The sequence below is a fragment of the Anopheles bellator genome, chromosome 1, assembly GCF_943735745.2.
Source record: "Anopheles bellator chromosome 1, idAnoBellAS_SP24_06.2, whole genome shotgun sequence".
Classification (NCBI taxonomy): Eukaryota; Metazoa; Arthropoda; class Insecta; order Diptera; family Culicidae; genus Anopheles; species Anopheles bellator.
The window spans coordinates 56885444-56904270 of record NC_071285.1 but is presented as its reverse complement, the minus strand read 5'-3'; the positions used below and the strand labels follow the sequence as shown (position 1 = coordinate 56904270).

The following is an 18827-nucleotide window of genomic DNA, read 5'->3' as shown; positions in this document are numbered from 1 at the left end:
TGCGACCACACTCCTAGGGTCCGTTGATTGTTGTTATTGCGCTGCTGGGAGGTTATTTTGAATGCCAACCCGAGGCGCGTCTGTTCCGGGAATTGCGCCACTAGAAAAGCACATACACAAGCACTATTATTTTGCACCAGCGAAAGCGCAGGTGCCTGTAGTACACACCGCAGTCACTACCGTGTGCAATCACTAGTACGGCCGTACACAAATATGCTGCGTATTTCGCTCCGCTCGCTCCGACGATGATTGTTTACGTTCGTACGCTCCGACTCCGTCACGATGACTGCGCGATGTGACTGCCGTTTGCGAGACCGATGATGATGACTGTGATGCGTGTTCGTCGTGGGTCCTGGCCGCACGGGCGCGGACGATATGCTTCACTAAAAATGATGCGAGTGCGAGTAGCTGATGCCCCTCTTCGCTTTTGGGGGTCGCGTCTTCTCAATCACATCCCTCGCGCGTCCGGGCAGACGATAAGTTCCTGGCAGTAACGCAGAGTGACACGCGCGCCGCACCACCACACGGCGGCGATAAACATCACAAAACTTGCGCAAGTAAAACAGCGGCTCGGTCACGAGCACCTGATATCGCGGAGTCCGGGAGGCGTTGTAAAAAAACGGGCTGCCCTAGTTAGCCACCCCGCTAGATGGGCGCGATGACTTGCTTCGCCACCGCTACGCGGATACGCCGTGAGTATCACACGTCTGACGCAATTAGAAAACGGAACAACAACACCACGATTGCAGCACGCTGGCGAGAAAGCGGCGGATGGCCTCGGCTCGGAGCGGTTCCTTATCAACAACACCTTTCAGCGGCGGGGCACGAGAGCACGTTGTTGCACAGAGGAACACACGTATATTCCACAATATTGGGTTTGCGGGACACGGGAAAACTGGCTACCGCCGAAAGGGAGGCCATCTCCCGCTGGGCGCCAGTACAAAAATAAAGCACGCAGAGAAAAACAAAAACAACAGGATAGTAAGGCAAACAAGAAGACCTCTCTAGACCACTTTAGGCCACTCGCGACAGTGCTGCCAGTTTCGACACTCGATTATTTCTTTTTCCATCGCTCCATTTTTCTCTGCACACCATCCGAAAATTGCACTACGAATCCAAATTTGTTATATTTTAATGACATGAAAATTACGTTCCAATCGGCAGTTTTTCTGGAGTTTTGTATGAAAAACTAAAGAAGCGTTTTGTATGAAAACGACTGGTGCGAGTGTGTGCGTGCTTTCGATCCGTCGATCCGTCAGCAACAAATAAAGTGTTCCAAATCGCCCATCGTCGCATCGGCCGTCGCATCAGGAAAAGAGTTTTGATTATCGACCCTCGTAGCAAGAGAATGGGATCGTCACACAGTGTTTCCGTTCCCGGTGGCGGAACCGAGGGATACCACGTTCTAAGGGTAAGCAAACCGTGCCGGGGACCGCAACAAACCATCCTTAAATGAATGCGATGACGTGTTCAATTTCCGACCCATCGGAGTGCCCGAAGGTGGAAGCTGTTTTAACGGTCCCCTTTCGGCTCGTTTTGTGCAGGTGCAGGACAACTCGCCGGGCAAGTCGGCTGGGTTGGAAGCGTTCTTCGACTTTATCCTCGCCATCGGCAACACGCGGCTCGATCAGGATAACGACACCCTGAAGGAGCTGCTCAAAGCAGCCAAGGACGACAAGGAGATCCAAATGACGGTGTACAGCAGCAAGACGCAGAACATCCGTCTGGTGGACATTGCGCCGAGCAGCACCTGGGGCGGCCAAGGCCTGCTGGGGGTGAGCATCCGGTTCTGCTCGTTTGAGGGAGCCAACGAGAACGTTTGGCACATTCTGGAGGTGCACCCATCGTCACCGGCCGAAGAGGCCGGTCTGATACCGTTCACCGACTACATCATCGGAGCGGATTCGATTCTGCACGAGAGCGAGGACCTGTTCACGCTAATCGAGTCACACGAGGGCCGCCCCCTGAAGATGTACGTTTACAACACCGATCTCGATCGTTGCCGCGAAGTGACGATCACCCCGAACTCGAAATGGGGCGGGGAAGGAAGTCTGGGATGTGGCATCGGGTACGGATATCTCCACCGGATACCGATCCGTTGGCTACCGCCGCACGACGGGAAGCAACCCGCCACACGACCCGATGGTTCCAAGCCTTCCGTTCCCTTCGCACCGCCGTCAGCGGCGAGCAGTGCCGCAGTTCCGGCCGCAAGTTACGTAGATTCTACGAACGCCAATCGTAATATGCCCTTCATACCGATGGTGCCACCGTTAGCGAATACCTTCGCACCGCCACCGGTGAGCAATGTGGCCAACGAGTTGCTGACCGTTTCGCAGCCTAGCCACACCACGACCACTGCCACGACGGCTACCGGTGGTGATGCGAGTGGAATGCTGGCGAATCAGTTTGCCAATCTTTCTACCGGTTCTGGTGGCGTGACCGATCAGGTAAACAACAATGTCGAAACGCAAACGACTCCAACCCAAGCACATGGGAACAACAATCTACAATCGGTCGGTTACGACGTTGCTTCGCCGCCGATCCACGTCAGTCCGGTTGTCTACACACCTCCCGGAGGTCAATGTAAGGATGGTCCAGGACCCACTTAATGCGTGCACGAAAAAGCTAATTATTTTGCATCAGTTTCAGTATCGTCAAGCGGCGGTGGTGCATTTGTGCCGGTGGTACCTCAGGCAACGGCAGTCTCATTGCCCCCACAGGGTTCGGCGGTAAACCTGTCGTACTCAATGCCACCACAGTCTACCAACACGGCAAATCCGTACTCCGCGGTCAGCACACTGCCGCCACCGTCGACACTGGCGAGTGATTTCTATCAGATGTACGGCGCACCGGCACCGAACACGAGCGCTGCACCGAGCAATTATGCCATGTCCACTACCATCGACTTTTTGCAATCCCAGCAACCGCTAAACCAACCGCCACCCTGGTCGCAGCCTCCGATTCAGATGTACTCGACATATCCGCAGGTGCAACCGCTGCCAGATCCCTCGCAATCGCCCTCCCACTCGTCGGCCGGGACCGTTCCAGCGTCAAACCTCTTCCAAAGCAGTGCCGTTACGACACCCATTTCCCTGCCCGGCATGCCACCGATCACGGTGAGTGCCACGATCCAGCCGGAAGCCCTCCGAGGCTTACAGTTCACCAACGCACCGATCGCGGCCGCCGGCCATCAACAGCAATAATTTACCGGCTCGGTGCTAAAGCCGGTTTTCCGGGGTTAACAATGGAATTTTGGCACTCTGGCTCCCTACTTTTCTTCAGGCTGTACTGTAAATAGCGTTACCGTTACCCTTTCACAAGAAACCTGCAACCTACTTTTATTCCGTCACGGGTGCGACTAACGGGCATTTACTGGCAAGAGCCTTTGCCAGCCCTATCTGGTGCATCTTTTTTGGTACGAGACTCCCGAAGGAAGTCGGAACGGAGTACTGCTTTTGTCTTGCACCTTTACATTATTCTTAAGCGTAGTCAAATACATGGCGCGATAAAGTATCGTTATAATTATCTAATCAACCCGTGTTTGTGCTGCATGCAGAAAGAAACAATATGTTTAACAATATACGAAACAATTTAATAGACAAAAAGAAATGCTACCAACGGTTTAGATCGTTTTCGAACAGCGGCAAACGTCAAACGGTTGTCAAACGTTGTGCAAGTTCGAGTCGAGGCAAAATAACAATTGGACGTCCGCAACGTTCCGTGCCCAAATAGTTTCGCTGCCGAGTAGTTTACCCAGTATCGGCCTCGAAATGTCCAGCCTGATGCGACTGAGTAACGCGGCGCTCGTCCGGAGCCTTGTGAACCACTCGCTGCGCAGCACCCGATTGATTTCATCGTCGCAGAAGAACCGCGATGCGGCCACGATCGACATCCCAAAGAAGGCAGCCGCTGCTGCAGCAAATCCGGCAACAGCTGCCACGGCCACCACCAGTAAAAATTGGGTCAGCTACGGATTTGACCGCTACGACGAGGCCTACGATCGTAGCGAGATGAATGCGTCATTTTTCTTCACCGTCACCCTGTGCCTCGTCCTCGGCAGCGTCTACTGGTCGTACCTTCCGGATCCGCAGATGCAAGACTGGGCACAGCGCGAGGCGTACCTTGAGCTGCGACGCCGAGAAGCTGCCGGTTTGGAGCCGATCAACAAAGACTTGGTCGACCCTGCCACAATTGTGCTGCCTTCGGACGAAGAGCTCGGTAATACCGAAATCGTCATCTAGATTCGCGAAAGAGTGGCCGGATTATGTAACGGAGCTAAACGGTGGGGCAAACAGAAACGCCGGTGCGTACGCTTCGATTGTAAACAGCGAGACAGTGCTGAGCTTGTGAAACATGTAGCAGTGTTTATTGGAAGGAAGGCAGTGATGAAATTAAAATAAATAGGAAGATTGTCCAACGAACCAAATATTCTTGCCTTTTTTCTATTGGTTTGTTTTGATCCGCGGAGATGTCAAGCAGCAATTGAAAGTGATCTAAACGGCGTAATATTTATCATGAGAGAAATAGAAACGCAACATAAATGCTTTAATAACCCTCTGAACCCTGATTGACCCTCTGAATATTTTAAAAGATTTCTACATTACAGCCATATCACAAATACGATTCTATTAACGTTTCTTCGCTGTGTAGTGAGTAATTTATGTATAATGGATAGAGTGGAATTTATGATAAAAGATACACTACTTTCAAACAGAATAACGGAAACGTTATCTACTACTATTGCAACTCTCTTTCAGGCAATTTCCACTGTGTGCCTAATGGCCGTTTACATTAACTATGCTCTCTGGCGAATGTACTGATCGTTTCAAAATTCGGTCTGGAGTACTAGATTGGCGATTGGCAGCTCCGTTCGACACTGACAGTTGACAGCCGCGCTCGCCCCAAAAGTAATTCCACTCCCGAAAGGTAACCGCTTTCAAACGAACGAGTTTAGCAGCAGCAGCGAATCGAGTAACAAAGCAATCTGTGTGGTGCGTATCAGAACCATCCGTCCGTTGCGAGTGCGATTGTGAAAAACTAGACTCTCCCGTTCCGGCGAGAAAGTTCGGCTGCCGTAAAAGTGCCGGTGCCGCAACCCGTTTTTCCACGGCCCAGCAGCAGCTCTTTCGGGAAGCGAACGGAACATCGTCGCCGGAATTGCAAGTGTCCGTACGCTGGAATGCGTGCTCCGTTGGCCTTTCATTTTTCAGCAGTTTGGCAGTGAATCCTTCCCTCGTTCCACGGTTGCAACACGGTCCGCGGGATCGAGGAGGCTGTGACTGTGTGCAAGTTTGCGATTTGTCCGCCGCGAGCTGCGATCTGATATTTTTGTCGATTCCTCATCAGCGACCAACCGCGCCCAGCCGCGAGCAGAGGAGTGCATTATCATTCAATTCCCCTTCCCATTCCGCAGGTGGTGTCTCGGTGTGGCTGTGTGTTGATTTCCCGTGTTTATTATTCTTTTTCTCCCCCTTCCCAGCCGAACGTTTGGTTCTAATCGAGCAGAGTGTTCGTCAGTGCGTGTGCATATAGTAGGCTTGTGTGTGGCAGCGGTTCGCGGTTTGGCCGCGAAAGAATACAGCGAGAGGCGAAAGAAAGAGAGGAAAAGAGCAAAAAGTGAACCGTGAAAAAAGAAAGATAACCCCTCAGTTTGGGCCTGAAATTTGAGTGCGCGCGACGAGGTGACCACGACAAGATCGCGAACGAGCTGATTGAGGCGCTTAGAAAGAAACATCGCCAAATTCCTCACTAATCGGTGGCCTCACGAGAGTAACAGGCGGCCCGAATAAGCTGCCATCGACCTGCTGCGCCAGTTGAATTCCCGAAACTCCCGAAATCGCATCAAAATGGTTGTCAAAGTGTACATCAGCGGAATGTCCGGCAACAAAGAGGTAAGTCCGGGGGGAAAAGGCAGCCAGAGAATTGGTTGGCCATGGCCATGAACGATCAAATCCCCCACCCGGGGGGCACACACGCCCCAACGAGATGGTTCCGCGCGGTACATAAATGAGCCGTCAGTGTGTTTGTATCGCACCGTCTAGAAGAGCGGGTTAATAGTTATAAATAATCGGGCAAAAAGATGGAAAGAAAAGCCTCTCTTGAGCCCCGCCGCCGCCGCGGTATGATCGCGTAGAGAGCGAGAGAATCAAGGGATTGATGCAACTTCCGCTTTGTTTTGGGGTGAGCTGTAGTCCCATAGTTTGAGAATCCTGACTGCGTCAATCACGCTATTGTATCCTTGGGGAGCATCGTCGACCGAAGACGGCACTTTCTGGTTCATAACGCATGGAAGCGGCGAGATGATGTCATGCTTCACCGATGGCCCCACTGTTCGACGGCAAACCCTATACGAACCGCGGGTTCAAATGTCATCTGCAAGCCGCGAATAACGACGGTGGATAATAAAACCATTGGCCACGCGACTTTACATAAAATATGGCGTCAACATGACTCATCGGGGAACCACACCACAGAATGGCCGCAATGGAACACATACGCACGGCCACTCCCGACTCTGCGCTGGGTGTGTTATCATTGTGCTCCACATCAACGCCGCTGGAAGCGCTTTGTTCTCGATCCGTTTCTTTTGTCGCCCGCCGATCGACAAAGGAAACATTTGGTTCGAGTTTTAAATAAAATACAAATCTCAACAAAGCTGCTGGCTGGTGGCCAACAGCGCTCCCAAGGACGATGGAGAGTGCAAGAAAAATATAAAATAACACACATGTCCACCCTCTGTGTTCCAAGCGGAAACCGTCCCGCCTGCCGGAGCAGCTGCGGCTTTGTCTCCGCTGTCGGTTCCGTGGACGAATTCGACGGTCACACAGTTTACGAGCAGATTCTTTCTAAATATGTTCTTTCTCCGTCGTCGAGTGAGAGGACGCGCGGTGTCCATGGACCACCGGGCGGGGACACGCTCTAGGACCTTGAAATTGGTTTTTATGGCGCTCCTGGGCTTAGGCTGTGCATCAAAATAAATAAATCCATGCAAAATACACTGGAAAGTGCACTTGCCAGACCACCCCCCGAGAAGTCACGGAAGTTCAAGCTTCCGGAGGACATTTATTTTCTCTGGAGGCAATTTATTTAATTACTTTGTGTAGTTTCCGCCTCAGTGTTCGATCGCTGCCGAATGTTTATTTCAATATGTCTCTCTCTTTCTTCGAATTTAATCACTCCCGAGGTTGTGTCCCGAACCGGAAAGCTTTGCTAAATAAAACATGAAACATTCGCGACAAACGCCACGGCGGGTGTGGTTCCTACGTTTCCTCCTTAATTTCAATCGATCAGCTACGCTATCGTTAGCCAGTCGAAACCGTCGGAGACTCATTGGAGTTTCTAGTCGGAGCCGCTTTTAATCAAGTGGCCAACCATTCATATTCAAGTGGAAGGCCGATCACGGGGACGGGTTGTAATTGGTGAAATCGTTTCCCCCCTAGTCGGCGTTCCAATTTTTACTGTTTTAATTTCCCAACTCATGCGCCTGACACAGCGAATGCGGGTCTCCCTTACTTTCGACCGGGATCCGGAGGGCTGCGCTGAAGCTCAACCAGCATGAGATTACTTGATCTTGATCATAAATGTGCAAGTGCAAAAGTAGTGCCGTTTAATCTGCCCTCCGATGCGGCGCCCGCTGCACCGTGGTGTGGCCACAAAAATGCACACCTCCATTATCATCAGGGGCCGGCCGACCGGCGCGCATAATGCATCTAATTGGTGGGCAATAAAGTGCACCAATGGATCATTGCCTCCCAGCCAGCGGCCCGCGGTGCTTCCGGGTTCTAGGGACTCGAGCTGTGTTTCACTGATCGATGTCCACATGAGCGGAACACCGCATGGAATGGTTACGCTTCACTTAATGCAATTGAATTCAGAGACGCAGCGCACCCGCCCGGTTGCATTGGCCGAGGAACAATGGCCCCCCCGGGTTTCGTGAGGCCGCGCCAGACACAGTCAGAAGATTCACAAATCCTTCGCTGCGTGCGGTGTTCAGTACGGATCGGTGATCTTCTGTGTGATCGTTCAAGGCCAGCTTTAAGTTGGTGGAACGAAGAAGAGCTTCTTCCAGTCGAGCCTGGCCCCGGCCTCGGCCCGACGGTAGTAGTTTGTCCAACATGACGTCGTTTCGGTTTCTCTCCTCATTATTTTCCTGTTGTTTATGGACCTTCGTTTGGCGCTTGGGGCGGGTTCTATTTTTGGAGCGTGTGCCGTAGTGGAACGGTCAACAAATCAAATTCGGATACCCGACCTATGCTTTCGTGCTGTTGTGAGGTGGTTGCATATGTTTTCGCGCTCGCCCCATGTGTGTGACATCGGGTTGTTGATTTGAGTTGGGGAAGGACACTCCGGTGAGATGGCCAAGGGATTCCCTCGTGATCGACCAGGAAGTCAACTTTATTGCGCTCGTTTTATTGCTACGCAGTAACGAGGGACGCGTAGCAAGGTTGCCGTAAAAGGTCGTTCCATTCGTGCCATATACGACTCAACTCGCGACTGTCGACAAATAAAGATCCGCCCAAGGTTAGCAACGGATACTGCTGGGCGTCCAATCGAGAGACCTAGGCCACCGCCCGTAGAAATCGATCTCTCGCCCCCGGCAGAGCAAAACAGAGAAACAGACGGCACGGCTATATTTGGCCGCTTCGGTTTGAAGGACTCTCTCATTCAGCTCACTTCGGCTCGGTTGTTGGCACCGCCCGACGCACTCTAATGGGACAAAGATTTGTGGTGGTACAATGTTGCAAATTGTTGCGGCCCCAAACTCTGCGGCGGAGAGCAGTTCCACAATGCGCCTGTCCAATGCGCCTTACTTGACTGTGCGATTTCACTTTCATTTCCTGTTGACACAAGTGAACTCCGCCGACGAGTACCATTTGTCGGTGCTGCTGGTGCACGGTGGTAATTAGACCCCTGGCTTCAGGGGGGGCACGAGCGACACGAGAATTAGATAATCCGCACTTCAGTACCGCCGGCTCGCGCCAGAATGGGTTTCAAACAGGAGGGAAAAATTAAATATATTCTTGTCCGATTCTTGCGCTTGTGGGGCCCCAGGATACATAATTCTTTGGTACACGACCGGCCCGCGAAACTGACGCTAGGAACCGAAATAGAAATACAACATGATCGCGAACGGTGAACGGATCACCGATGTCCGCCGGTGGACGACGAAAGAGCCACTCGTGGCGCGCGTATCGATTGTTATTTTCTTTCGTCACGCCACAGAGTGAAAGTGGAAAGTAAAAACAATCGATCTTTCGCCGTGTCGATAGAACGAGCGCCGCCCTTGCTACGACGGTGGGGGGAAAACCTAAATGATGTGTCCTTGAGCGCGAGGATCACGATCGTGTCTGCAGTTGATTGTTCTGTCAACTCACTGGCAACATCCCTGCCCGAGGGTTCTGCGCACTTGGCGCGCATTTCGGGCGCATTCTCGTAGGCTACACATTCCTCGGTACTACCGCGCGCGTGTATCAGCCGCGACACGACAACGAATTTATTTCTTACAATTTCCCAATTAACCACCGCGTGAAATGAATGGCCCCATCGTGCTCGGGGCCATTCTGCTCACCACCGATCGACTTTTGTGTTTTTTCACATGTTTCTTCGTGGCGGCTCGCGAGATGAGAATTACGAAACTTTCGAAACAGCGCCATAAAATTGGCAAAACATTACCCGCCGACGCCGCGCAGTGCGAGGTAAAATAAATCAAAAACAGGATCCCGGTGTGTCCCAACAATACGATACGATCATGTCGCTCACTCGTTGTGGCGTGCGATTTCATTGTAGACAAAATAAGCATCGCGAAATTGATCAAAACCCCGCGGCTCTATTTGTGTAACCCACAAAAGTATTCTGGGCAAAACGTACAGAAAAACCGGCATAAAACCAGCGCGAACCGTGTAAGGATCGCAAGGAAGGAAGGGACATAATTTGTAGCCAATGGGGGGCGCCAGGGCGGTTCACACGGCGCCTAACCCCAAAACCCCGTTAATGTGCCCCGAAAAGGGGCAACAACATTCCGACGAAACCCGATCGAAACCCTTACACGCCATCAGCCATATGCGGTTGCGGTTTGCGGCGAACGTGTGTCAAGTTGACGCTAATCGCCCCCCACAAATCGGCGGAGGGGCAGCAAATGGACGATGCCTTCGCGCGAACTTTGGCACGATCGCCGCCCCGATGTTGTTGCTGCTGCTGATCGTGGTGGTGGTGGTGAGCATAAGAAGTGATGCTGGGCGCGCTTCGCCCCAGCTACACGAGATCAATGGCCGCTCGCAATTCGATTTCGCGCGGCGGATCAAGTGCAATGACCTACATCACATGAGATGCTCGTGTAAGGTGTAAGACGCGCGCCCCCCAGGCACGCAGGTTGATGAGGAAAGACCGCGCGAACCGCAAGGTGTGAAGACGCCCCACTTAACCCAGCCCTGGGCCAGCACCGAGCACCAGGGTTATTGGATCAAAGTTGTTGGTGGTCCGCGTTGGACGCGAGAGATGGTCCGAGATCCTGCGCGGATTGTTTGTGCACCTGCTGAGCGCGGCTCGCGAGGAACTATGGTCCCAGCCTGGGTGGGATGCCTGGGAGTGGTGTGTAAACAAATGGTGCGGGCCATTATTTAACGGTTCGCTAGAAACATGTGCCCCGTCCGAGAGCTGCATTCGTTGGCACTGGGTGCAGCTGCCGTCTCGCGGACACACGCTCCTAAGGAAGAGGAAATGCAAATTAGCACACTCTACATCAAATCTTGGGGCCGATCCTCGCTGATGATCTCGTTGACGGTGCGAGAGAACGCGCTGATCACTGGCTGGCCCCGCGACTTGATTGTCATCCTGCCTCAGGGTTTGTGACATTGAGCGCTCGGACACGGCCAAGGCAGCTTCCTGTTTTTTTGCAAAAAAAAACGCGTATTTTCGCCAACCAACACTTTGCGGGTTTCGTTTTTATTCGGGCACTTAAGCCATTTATAATGTGTAACTAAATATGCTGCCGACAGCCGATGATCCGCGACACGCAGTGATGGCAGTGAAATGTGTGTGTCCTGCGCTGCGCTAATGGGACGACCCGTCTCTCGCCGGTCGGCCGGTGGTGATATAATTTCTTGAAGGGTTAAGCAGCGCAGGATGGTTGATTTCGTCAGGCGGCGGCGCGGTCTTTATTTCGCTGAAAATTGTCCACCTCACTGCCCTGTGTGACTCAACCCGAGACGCTCTTTTTAAATAAATCGTCCCGCGAGCCATACCGAAAAAGACACAGCAAACGGGGCCCAGCTGCTCGGTTGGGTTTAATCATGAAATCTTGTAGATTCCGGTTCCTTCTTAAACTTTGATCGCTGAGCCAATAGTGCAAACAGCTGATCGATGATCTCTTCCTGATGGCGACGTTAGCTTATCGTCTTTCACTGGCGAAACAAATGGCTTGTTGGCACCTGGCCACAAGACGGTGGAATGGAAAATGTTATCTCTTAGTTGTGGTTGTTGAGACCCATAAAACGGGTTTCTTTAAATGAGGCGTACCAATAAGAACCGCCAATAAATCTCTCGGCTGTCCTCGGCCACGCACAACAGAAGCAGAGTTCTGTGGCGTGTAGCATTCTTTGCTTCGATTATTTTTCTGATGAAATTCCTCAAACGATCACGATCGTTCCGTTAGCGATCTAGTTTGCTTTTGCACCAAGAATAAGATCGATCACGATCAAATCGTCAACAAAGCCATAACTACTGGGTGTTGGGTGTAATACACTCTCGCGATCATCTGCCTCTCGCGTGGAACACGGAAGTTGTGCTTCCTGCCTTCAGCTTCCGTCGTCGTCGGGTATCCCGATCGAAATCCCTAAATGTCTTGGTTTCCACTGCTGCTGCTGTGTCCTCGGTGTCTCTTGACCACTTCCTTCAACGTCTGCGCCTTGCCGCTTGTGGCCGCGTGTCGCGAATGAAAAGGAAAATCTAATTTCTAATTTTATCTATCGCCCGCCGAGTGCGCGCTCTGTTGGGTCGGTGTTGGGCGCGGTGTTGATGATGCTGAGTTAGCTGTTTAGACACCGAACCGAATTAAATAATCGGCCAGGAGCGCGCGCGCGCGCGCGCCCACCAGTTCGTTGTACTGTTACGGCGGGGCGGACGATCTGTTTTTGACGATCGGCGGTGCCACATGTGATTTGGTGTTGCGAGCCGTCAGCGAACACCGCTCGGGTTTATGCTGAGGAACTGTCGGGCATATTGGAATCATATTCCGGAGGCGCCCCAACACCCAACGAACCACTGTATTTTTAGTCGTTTTGCAGAGGACCTCCCCGATGCTGCATCTACAGGCCGGGGGGGACACGCGCGCATTTCCGTCAAACAACAAGGCGAGCGAAATTATGAAATCCAATCCGTAGTGCGAACGAGAGCAAACACTTTTCGAGCCGATCACCGAAGTTGTTGTTTTTGTTTTTCCGGCTCGCCGAAGCGGAACTTTCCACGAACACTTTTTGCCCATCAGATGTGCAGCCCAGCAGCAGCCCCGCCACGGCAATTACTGGCTGTGAGTGATGGGAAATGATTGAATGAAAAGCGGCCTCTCTCTCTCTCTCTGGCTCTCTCCGTGTGGTGGTGTCGGGCGAAAATAGCCTGGCACCACACCAGCATGTCCGTTGCGGCGGATCGTGGTGCTGCGTTGAGGAAGTCCGTTTTGTACGATTAATAGGTGAATGAAAATATTATGCTAATAAATCTTCGTCCGACAGTCATCAGAGTCGTGAGCGCGGAACGAGCAGTACGATCGCGCGGTGATCGGTCCTATGCTGTGTATCGCGCATCATGTGACCCCGTCATGGTCCGGTCCGGTCCAAGTATTGTTAATTATGATTATTATTTTCCACCCGAAACAGCAGCATATGCGATTGATGATTAAACAGAGCAAAGGGCGCCCTGATAGATCCTCTCTCTCTAGGAGGGAGTACCATTTGGCCGTTCGATTCGCGTTCGTTTGGTTTGATTAATTACCATTGCGTCCGTGAAAAGTCGCAGCCCGTGACGGGCTAAGACCGGGGCATAACATTCTGTGATGACACCCGAGACCGTGTTTTGCGGGTGAAATATTAGTACACAGCGTTAGTAAATTTCTCGCCCCTCGATCGCGCCCGCACCTCTCACGGCACGGACAAATGAGCTCTACTTAGGCTTAGGCGTATAGCATCAAAACATCCGCCAGACCGCGGTGCGAGATCTGGTCGTTGCCGCGTTAATTGCCATTAAGTGAAAGAAGAATTACTTGATGTGAGCGGTGGAATGCTGATAGATTTCCCGCCGGGAGTGTCGCGGGGACATAATTTATCTTAACGTACAATTCTTCCTCATTCTTCATCAGTAAGGCTAATTCGATCCGGGGTTCTCTCTGTGTTTTAGGTGAAAAAACGGCAGCAACGGGTCACGATGATCATGGACAGCAAGCACATAGAGTACAGCATCATCGACATCACAGAGCCGGGCCAGGAGGGGGAAAAGGATTTTATGCAGACGAACGCCCAGCACAAAGGATGCACGATCAGCGATCCTAACCCGCGGCACGCCCTGCCACCGCAGCTGTTCAACGACACCGAGTACTGTGGTGACTACGACGACTTCGACCTGGCGAACGAGGTGGACAGTCTGGAGGTGTTCCTGAAGCTGGCGGCACCGGCCCCAGCAGTGGCGGTGGTGCCCGTCGAGACGGAGCACAAGAATGGCGACGCGGCCGATGACGAAAACAAAGAAAACAAGACTGAAGCCAACAAGGACGACAACGCTGCCGACGGTGCCGAGGACGCTGGCGATGCCGTGGATGGCCCGAACGAGGTTTGAGTTGTGGTGGCGCAGAGTTCGCACGCGCAGAGGCAGTAGTGCGCCATCTGGCGCGCGGGACAATCGCGCACAGAATGCTGCGTGTTGCGTTTGAGTGCTGAGAACTGCCAAACTTCCTAGATCCGAGCGCTTTCCCCTAAGCTCCCTTCGATTGTTTACCCCTGTTGGCCTTCTAATTTAACGATTTTGGTGTTTTTTGTGTGTGCTTGTTGTTACACTGCTTGCCCCAGCGCTCTTGCTGCCATGGGGCTTCCGTCTCCAAAAAAGGCGATCGTCCTTTGCTTCCCACTCTAACCCCTAGCTGCTAAACACCTGACGCAAAGAGGCGGCAGAGACCCGCCGATAATCCCGCGCGCGCGCGCGCATAGGCCATGCAGTGATGTGTAACATGCGAACGATTATCTTATCGGTGGGCAGAGCTGTGTGGTACATTTAAAGACACGTGAACAGAAACGTAACTATGGCGTGGGCGGTCCAAAAACTTCGCACATGACCCCACGGGAATATAGTTACGTGGGAAGTGACCTCCCCCCCCGAGGTACCTCTAGTTTGCTAGTTTTGTTTACACCGGTGAAGGATCGATCCGTTTAGTGCGCCTTACCGGGAGCGCTCATGGTTGTGGCCTAGAAAATGCGTAACACGCGGGTTGTGCGGGAGATATTTTGTTCTTGATGACCCTTCACTGCTGCTGATTGATGACTAATGGAAGCCACCTGAGGCCACCGTTTTTTTTTGCGGGGTACCGACTTTTTACGATTACGGGCGCTATTTTGTAACACCACACGGGGAACGGCCGGCAAAACAACAGCCGTTTGAAGCGCACACAGAATATAGGAATATTTATTTAGGAGGTGTTCCTACCCTACAGGTGTTGATGGATGGGAGATGATTTTACATCACACCGTGGCCAGCAGCTTATGGTAACAAAAAAATAGAAAACACAAGCCTCTAAAAGACCTGATCGCGCGCCATTCCCAGTACAGCAAACTGTAGCGAACGAGTTGAAAACGATTTTGTAGAATAAGCTGACGGCGAACGGATGTAGAGTTTAGGGTAAGCAATTTAAAGAATACGGGCGTTTTTGGCGAAGCGACTGTCCGTGCGGTCACATCGCAGCGCCTCGTACCAATCATGTGCAGTACGGGCAATCGTTCCCATTTCAGTTAATTCTTCCCATTGCGCAGTAGCTGCAGCGAGACGCAACGCAAACTTCGCCAGCAGCGTATACGCTATATTATTTACAATCGTATATTATTCCAGTTATTTAGTGAGACTACTATTAAAGAGCCAGAATTAAACGCACTTTGGAAGTTAAAAAGAACCAATACCGAATTCAAGGGCGCCGAAGGTTAGTGTGGAGCTGTTTGAGGATTAAGGAGGTTCTTGAATTTAAAAGATTATATATAGTATAGTTTTTGCTCGCCGCGTGTCGCCTAGCACCGGGCACGGCCGATCCGAACACGGTTACAAAAAACAATAGGAAACGAAACGTATCACAAACGTAATAAACTATAACCCGTAGCTCCAAACAACCGACATCCCTCTAAGCAAATCAAAAATACATTGCCAGCGGCTCAGCGAAAAGGTTGAATCCGTTCAAAGTAGTAGAACAAATGGATACATCAGGACACATCATAGGAACACAATAGAGACCACATTGTGCTAGTATTCTTCTACCACCGCCCAAAACGGGCTTAGTGCCAGTTGGTGTTAGGGCGAATGGTTCGATAGTAAGTCGTTTTTAATTTAGATGCGCCTTTGCGATCCGCAGGTTTGCACCCCCCTTGTTCCGTTGTATCGTTCTTCGATCGCTTCACTGTTATCAACGGAAACGCGGCTTCGAGAGTGGCGAGGTGGTTAATTTACCGTATAATCTTACGAATACATTACACACGAGATACATTTCAAATAAAGGAAAGCTATAAAAACACACACCACACCGCCGTCCGTCGCGAATGTTGTAATACTGTGTGCATGCATTCGCATTGTTTGTTTGTGGTTCGCACGCGTGAATATGACTAACCGGCCGCCGCTACCCTGTATCGCCAATCGCTTGTGCGATAAACCATTAATCTTATCGGTGCCGCGGGCCGCCGCAAACTGATCGCTAAACAAGCCACTAATGATTGATGACGCATCGATGGAGAAAGCCCTTTTAACTGTTTGCACGAACAAACTATAGCCCATCAATAACTGTTTCACACATTGTTTCTCTATTCCATTCCGGGGGAGGGTTCCCATCCAAAACGAATCGGAACATCGAATTGGAACACACTCACATCCTGTTCGATCCATTCTATTGGCCACCCGCACACATCTCTGGTACAAAATTGCATCCAAATAGCGCGAACACAATCTCGACGAGGTCATGGTTGAGGAGGAGACCAACCGGGTGGAAGCCCAACCGGAAGCCCAACCGGAAGCGAATGGCCAGTCAGAGGGCGTAGATGAGGAAGCAAACAGTAGCCTTGTTTCCGACAACGATGCAACGAAAGACGACGGAACCGAAACGAATACCGACCCGTCGCAATCAGTTGGAGAGATTGATAAGGAACCGGATGGGTCGATCGTGGAGAACAGTGAAAGCCTGTCACCGGGACCGGATGAAGAAACACCCGATAAGGGGAGATCTACTAACGTAGATGAGACAGAACAGAACGAAGCAGAAACCGAGCCTCAAAAAGACGATGCTGTTGAGGATAATGACTCTGAGCACGGAACGAATCAACATGATGAGGAGGAACTTGCAGTGGAACAAACTTCAGAGCGGCAGGAACAAGCAACTGAAGAAGTAAACAAGACGACGGACGAGGAGGATAGAGCAGCACAAAAGGATCACACCGAAGCATCCCAACAGGATGCTGATACCGAATCCAACCCAGAGTCGCATCCCGTTGATGACGATCCTGTGGAACCGGTCGAACTCGCAGCGGAACCGGAAGAACAGGTTACAGCTCTTCCGGGCAGTAAAGACGAACTCGACGACGCCGGCGGGTCGGATGACGATCGAAGTCAATCGAGGCGAAGCTCTACGGACGAGCAGGAGGAGATAGAAGACGTGCGGCCCCCGACGGAGGATCGCCCGGCCAGTCCGGCGCATGCGAGTAAAGACGTCGTCGAGGTTTGAGATGCATAAATGAATGGCCTTCGTCTTCGATGTTGTTCCGCCGCGCAGTGTACTCCTCTGCCTCTCTCTCTTTATACGGCTTGCTTTCCGTGTTGGGCCGCCGATCGCTTACGATCGCGCCTGGGGCCCATCGTTTCTTACGACTGTCGCGCTTTTACACAAAACACTTCACTTCTGGAACCTTATCGCTTGGCCTCTTTTTAAGTCTGCTCTATAAACTTCCACCGCAAGATTTCGTAGACTTTGCTAATATTATGCTATTCATGGTTTCCTGACTTTTTGCTGACCATTTTCCATTGATCCACTAACCTGTGAGCGCTTGATCGTTGAACGCCCGTCCTCTGTTCGATTCGATTTTTTAACAAAGTCCATGAAACCAACACCATTGTGTGCTTTGAAGGTACGTCCCGTGGCTGGCGATGGTGCGATGGAGGCCGACGGTAGCGACACGGAGGAGCAGGAGCTGCTCCGCGCATCGGCAGCACTGGCCGGTCAGAGTGAGGATGCGCAGGAGATCATCGAGGTCGACGAGCCGCTGGAAGAAGCAGAGGACACTGGCGAGCAGCAGACCGGTGCAGGAGAGGTCCGGAGTTCCGTTCCCGTTTTGCATACCCTAATCACCCAGATTGCGAATGTGGTGGGCCCCTAAGTGGGCACCACCAACGGCTCGAAAAAGGCTGTGCTTCGTATTTTGCCCGAAGTAACACGCACTCATACGGGCAAGCTTTTTCGAAGTCCTCGATCTAACAAAGTTCCGTTTCCGGCTGCCGTTGCTGCTGTGGAGGATTTCTCCTCTTGTTTCTAACCTAGCAGCGTGGACACATAACTTGCATCACTAACGGTTGGTGTCCTTTTCTGGCTTCTCATCTCCGTAGGAAGAGATCTCCAGCAAGCTAGTCGATACCGATGATCCCATGTTGGCCGAGCAGGAGCAAGAGGAGTAGGATGTAGTGTTACACGAGCGCCCAACCGACCCATCCATCCAAGAAGTGCGTCGCTATCATCGTCATCATCCACGGCGCACCAACGAACGTTATGCGCCTGAACGAAATCCTCATTCGTAAAACCATCATTCAGTTCAGGGCGCCAGTGAAAGAAACAGCTCCAAACGAGTAGCCACATAAGTCCCCGGGGCGGATTCCAGACAAGACAATCGATCCTAGTGTTAACAGACGATCCGTCGGCAGCTGCGCAGGATGCGTCTACTATCAGAGGCTGCAGGGAGCGAACAACCCCCCCTAGTGATAGGAAGGATGCCCGATGCGGAGTGCATTCAAAAGCTGCAAACAATAGAAAAACGCAATGGCATTTATCGTTGCAAACCGCGGGGATGCGAATTCGCGGCCGTATCCGAACACCGAACGAATGTGGCACGGAAAGCGGGCTTCGAAGGGAAACCGGAAACTATCGACATGTGGAAAGTGATCATTCTTTAAGGAAAATGCAATTAATAAAAAGGACTACATATTTTTAAAAATCACCATCTCGTTCGTTTCCTAGCCTCCGGGAGGAGGTCAGTTTCTTGTACAGAGTAGATTGTCGAATAAAGAAATCTCCTTGCAATCGTTAAACTTGAAGTTGAAGCTGTGCAGTTTAAAACTGAAAGAAATGGGAGTTGAATAATTGGACGAAGCAATAGAGTTTAACCACACTCACAATGAGCAGCGATCGTGCTTATCCGAGAACTTGACGTTTTGCGATGTTTCGGAAATCATCCGTTTCAAAGCATCCGGAACCGTACGGCGACGATGCCGTTTCGCATTTGTCAAACTGCTGACAAAGCAACCGGAGAACAGACCGAGCAAGAGGTAGCGCAGAACATTACAACACCACCACAGAACCTTACAACGGTCAACATACTGGATCATAAACATCGCTA

General features: G+C 51.6%; 3 protein-coding genes across 7 annotated transcripts; all 3 read left to right on the top strand.

Annotated features, from left to right (window-relative positions):
* Window positions 1–1294: 1294 nt before the first annotated feature.
* On the top strand, window positions 1295–3491 carry LOC131214765 (Golgi reassembly-stacking protein 2). Its single transcript, XM_058209100.1, has 3 exons — window positions 1295–1411; window positions 1545–2583; window positions 2644–3491. Exons 1-3 carry the CDS (start codon window positions 1349–1351, stop codon window positions 3201–3203), a joined length of 1662 nt encoding a protein of 553 aa, XP_058065083.1. The 5' UTR covers window positions 1295–1348; the 3' UTR covers window positions 3204–3491.
* Window positions 3492–3667: 176 nt separating this feature from the next.
* Window positions 3668–4441, top strand: LOC131214970 (NADH dehydrogenase [ubiquinone] 1 beta subcomplex subunit 11, mitochondrial). The gene has a single exon (XM_058209326.1). It carries the CDS (start codon window positions 3771–3773, stop codon window positions 4239–4241), a length of 471 nt encoding a protein of 156 aa, XP_058065309.1. The 5' UTR covers window positions 3668–3770; the 3' UTR covers window positions 4242–4441.
* Window positions 4442–4920: 479 nt separating this feature from the next.
* Window positions 4921–18416, top strand: LOC131205519 (SH3 domain-binding glutamic acid-rich protein homolog). Of its 5 annotated transcripts, none has more exons than XM_058197643.1 (6): window positions 4921–4991; window positions 5480–5891; window positions 13387–13815; window positions 16166–16942; window positions 17349–17531; window positions 17824–18416. In XM_058197643.1, the coding sequence occupies exons 2-6, from the start codon at window positions 5847–5849 to the stop codon at window positions 17890–17892; spliced, it is 1503 nt and encodes a 500-aa protein (XP_058053626.1). In that variant the 5' UTR covers window positions 4921–4991; window positions 5480–5846; the 3' UTR covers window positions 17893–18416. The 5 variants fall into 5 exon arrangements, with proteins under 5 accessions (XP_058053626.1, XP_058053629.1, XP_058053630.1 ...); XM_058197644.1 differs by having other exon boundaries at window positions 4957–4991; window positions 5414–5891; XM_058197645.1 differs by lacking the exon at window positions 4921–4991 and adding an exon at window positions 5191–5413.
* Window positions 18417–18827: the final 411 nt, after the last annotated feature.

Coding starts and splice junctions, on each gene's coding strand:
- LOC131214970 (XM_058209326.1), top strand. CDS start 3,771: ATGTCCAGCCTGATGCGACTGAGTAACGCGGCGCTCGTCCGGAGCCTT.
- LOC131205519 (XM_058197643.1), top strand. CDS start 5,847: ATGGTTGTCAAAGTGTACATCAGCGGAATGTCCGGCAACAAAGAG. Junction 5,892..13,386: donor GAATGTCCGGCAACAAAGAG/GTAAGTCCGGGG, acceptor TCTGTGTTTTAG/GTGAAAAAACGGCAGCAACG. Junction 16,943..17,348: donor CGAGTAAAGACGTCGTCGAG/GTTTGAGATGCA, acceptor TGTGCTTTGAAG/GTACGTCCCGTGGCTGGCGA.
- LOC131214765 (XM_058209100.1), top strand. CDS start 1,349: ATGGGATCGTCACACAGTGTTTCCGTTCCCGGTGGCGGAACCGAGGGA. Junction 1,412..1,544: donor AGGGATACCACGTTCTAAGG/GTAAGCAAACCG, acceptor CGTTTTGTGCAG/GTGCAGGACAACTCGCCGGG. Junction 2,584..2,643: donor CACACCTCCCGGAGGTCAAT/GTAAGGATGGTC, acceptor ATTTTGCATCAG/TTTCAGTATCGTCAAGCGGC.